Raw genomic sequence first — 3,844 nt, 5'->3', positions numbered from 1 at the left:
ATCCATCCATCCATCCATCCATCCATCCATCCATCATTAGTAAAACCTGGCAGATGTTCTCCTCTGGAGGCCTTCAGGTATTTATGGAGAGAGCTCCTCCAACACTAACCTGGCTGAGATGATCTTAGCCCACTCACATTTTGACGTAGGGGTCTGAGAACCCGTTGACATCCATGGCTGCCAGGTGAGCACAGCGCCTCACGCCCACACAGAGGCCGCCATGCCGGCCTCCGTCTCCTCCATCGGCGTCCTCTGGATGGACGGGGGGCAGGAACTGGAGGGACAGCAGCAGACGTCCTCTCTCCTCCAGGCTGTGCAGCTGCTCGTTCTCCCACTGCAGAGAGGACCACACAGACCAGCTCAGTCCCAGCAGGTCCAGTCTGACCAGTTCTGTTCCACTGGTGACCTTCACCCAGGCTAGATGTGACGCGCTGGTTCAGTTGGAATCAAAATGTTTAGTTTACTATTTATTGTACTAATTTGACATAATCAGGATGATTCAGCCATTCATCGTTTCATTAACCCATTCACCCCCAGTCTGCCAAACCCAGTTCTTCCTGTCAAACTGGACCAGTGTCTCCATCCTGCAGACGTTCCCACAGAGACGAGGACAGCAGGTCTTCTTTCCCACCCTCAGATCCTCCATCTCTTCCTTCACATGCTGACCTGATCTGTATTCAGGCCGACATCCAGGAGGAGAGAGCAGCTTTGTGTGTCTGAAACATCTGCAGAGCTTTCATCCAGCTGACTTTAATGCTGCAGCAGCTGGAAATGTCATCAGCTTCCAGGTGAGCGGCTGACTGACAGCTGCGGCAAACATTTCCCACCACAGTGAGTGTTTGAAAGTAAAGGTCTGAGCTTCAGACGGCGCCCAGATCTCCTGACAGCTGGATTAACTGCTGGCTGGGTCTGAAAATCTGCCCTTCCATCAATCAAAAAGGATGAATTTAAACTTTTTACTGTTTCATTTGTTCAGGTGGGAAAACTGCAGGAATGAAGAGAGTCAGACCCTGAATCCAGGTGGCACTGAAAAATAAAGATTAGCAGAAACACTTGGAAGGAAAAGTCCTGTCAGAAGCTCTGGATTACAGATTAGATCCATAATCTCTGTTTTTCCTCAGTGTCTGAGCTGAATGCAGGTCAGACTGCAGCTGCTGCCTGGTTGATCATCATCAGCTCAACGTGTCGCTGAAGTCCATCTGTTCCACCTGCATGACTCAGATCAGCGACATGTTCTGCTGCAGCAGCTCAAAGGGAAACCCAAACAGTTCCTGGATCTGTGGATTATTCATGGACCAGATGCCTGAAGATGATCCGTAACCTGAGTCCGCTCCGTTTGATGCGACCTTCTGAAAACGAAGGTGTGTTTCTGTTTGATTTCTGCCTATAGGGAGGATTTATTAGATTCTGTCTGTTGGTTCTTTCCCTGCAGACATATTCAGCTTTGCACATAATTAATACAGAAGCACAGAGTCTGCGTTAAACTAACCACTCCATGAGAAATAATACTGAAGCTTTCAGGTTGATGCCTCTAATTAGACAGATTTTGTGCTCCAATTAATTCAATTAGACTATTTTTTCTATTCAAACAGAAACTGAAGCAAATGAACAAAGAGTAAAAACATTAAGCTGCTTAATTAGATCTCTGCTCAGACTCCAGTTAATCAGCAGAAAAGAAAAAAGCAGAGAAGCTGCTGCTTGTTTCTGTGTTTAGGCTCCATGTCATTAGCTAAAGCTCCTGTTTGTCTCCATGCTGAGTTCAAACGGCTGCAGAGGCAGCCGGTAAACACCTCTGCCTTTGTCCAAACACCTGCAGCATTTCTGAGCGGCAGGCTAACAAGCTCACACAGCCGGAAACAACAAGCAGAGGATTGGCTTCTGCAGTCTAACAGTCCACACACGTCCAAACGGGTCTCCTTTCCACCCCAGCCGCTCAGCCAAACACACAAACTTCATTAAAGATCGGAAACCTATCAGGACAGAGCTAGAACATAGAAATCCAATCTATATTTCTGCTGCTCTGTTGGATGAAAGCTGCACATTTTTCAATGTTTAAACATTGGAGATGTGCAGGCTGAGCCCCAGCAGGACATTCCTCCTCAGCTTCAGAGAGGAAGTCCTTAAAAACCAGCTGCTCACCACCAATCCATCACCACAGCTTCCAGCAGCCATTTTTTATTTTACAGGTATAATGAAAGTTAAACATAAATCCAAAAATAACCACATTTATAACTGGAGGCTAAAGAACGTTCAGCTGGGAGGAGGGCTGGGATCCATTTCAGGATGATTCAGCTACAGACGGTTAGTTATTAACCCTTTACTTCATCTCATTTATTACATGTTTTAGAATTAGTGAAAGAAATAATGTTGTTTAATAAAACGCCACTGATTGGGACTCAGAAGCATTTCTGGTTGCGCAAATGAGCTGATGGTTCGCATCGCGCTACTGGGACCAACTGGGTGGGAGAATCTGATTCTAGCTGAACCGTCCCGGAAGAACGATCCGTCCCGGAAGCACGATCCGTCCCGGAAGAACGATCCCTCCCGGAAGAACGATCCGTCCCAGAAGAACGATCCGTCCCGGAAGAACGATCCGTCCCGGAAGAACGATCCGTCCTGGAAGCACGATCCGTCCCGGAAGAACGATCCGTCCCGGAAGAACGATTTGTCCCGGAAGAACGATCCGTCCCGGAAGAACGATCCATCCCGGAAGAACGATCCATCCCAGAAGAACGATCCGTCCCGAAAGAACGATCCGTCCCGGAAGAACGGTTCGTCGAACGATTCGTCCCGGAAGAACGATCCGTCCCGGAAGAACAATTCGTCCCGGAAGAACAATTCGTCCCGGAAGAACGATCCGTCCCGGAAGAACGGTTCGTCCCGGAAGAACGATTCGTCCCCGAAGAACAATCCGTCCCGGAAGAACGATCCGTCCCGGAAGAACGGTTCGTCCCGGAAGAACGATTCGTCCCCGAAGAACAATCCGTCCCGGAAGAACAATTCGTCCCGGAAGAACAATCCGTCCCGGAAGAACGATTCGTCCCGGAAGAACGATTCGTCCAGGAAGAACGATTCGTCCCTAAAGAACGATTCGTCCCTAAAGAACGATGCGTCCCGGAAGAACAATTCGTCCCTAAAGAACGATTCGTCCCGGAAGAACAATTCGTCCCTAAAGAACGATTCGTCCCGGAAGAACAATCTGTATCATCATCAACCAGATATCCGGGTCGCCCTCCATTTTATTTTGTTAAAAAGACCTAAATTACATTTTCCCTCCCTAAAATAATTAACATACTAAACTATAATGCGTTAAAGGTTAATAATGTATTTCCTGATGAAATAAAAGCATTTAAATCCTTCCTGTTTCATCATCTGTTCCTGATCTGTAGGAAATGGGATGCTACGCTACTTCCAGGAGCTAACTTTATCAGCTTTGGATTTAAACAGAAATCTAGTCTTTTATAGTTTAATATTTTCCTTTCATGCTAACATTATGCTATATAGTGCGTAATCTAAAGAAAGAAACAACTAGAATGCAGATAAAGACGGTTTAATCAGATTTACTGCTCTGATCATGATGACGTCAGAGAAGCTGTTTAACAGAAAAAAAGCAGCAAAATTGTCTCAGAAAAGTCATTAAAATTGTTTTAAAGATGTTTTTTAGCATTATTTAGTGATTTAAGTATAGAAATAAGTAATTTCAGAACCATAATTACATTACCAATGGAAACCTGGATGTATATCTGGTTGAGCAAATGAGCTGATGGTACAGATCACTGATCTCTATTTATTGGGAAGCCATCAGCCGCCATCTTGGTACTCCCCCCTCCCACAGACGCGCCAT

At 46.2% G+C, this 3,844-nt stretch overlaps 1 protein-coding gene across 1 annotated transcript in view; it reads right to left on the bottom strand.

Annotated features, from left to right (window-relative positions):
- LOC107096701 (double C2-like domain-containing protein alpha) overlaps nt 1-3,844 on the bottom strand; it is a 31,145-nt gene that overhangs the window by 8,312 nt on the left and 18,989 nt on the right. The window contains exon 8 of the mRNA XM_015393473.1: nt 138-334. Within this exon, the coding sequence (XP_015248959.1) occupies nt 138-334 (197 nt within the window). The remainder of the gene's footprint in view (nt 1-137; nt 335-3,844) is intronic.

Source organism: Cyprinodon variegatus, unplaced genomic scaffold, assembly GCF_000732505.1.
Source record: "Cyprinodon variegatus isolate N-32 unplaced genomic scaffold, C_variegatus-1.0 Scaffold24, whole genome shotgun sequence".
Taxonomy (NCBI): Eukaryota; Metazoa; Chordata; class Actinopteri; order Cyprinodontiformes; family Cyprinodontidae; genus Cyprinodon; species Cyprinodon variegatus.
The sequence above is the reverse complement of the archived record's forward strand: the minus strand, read 5'-3'. Positions and strand labels throughout refer to the sequence as shown.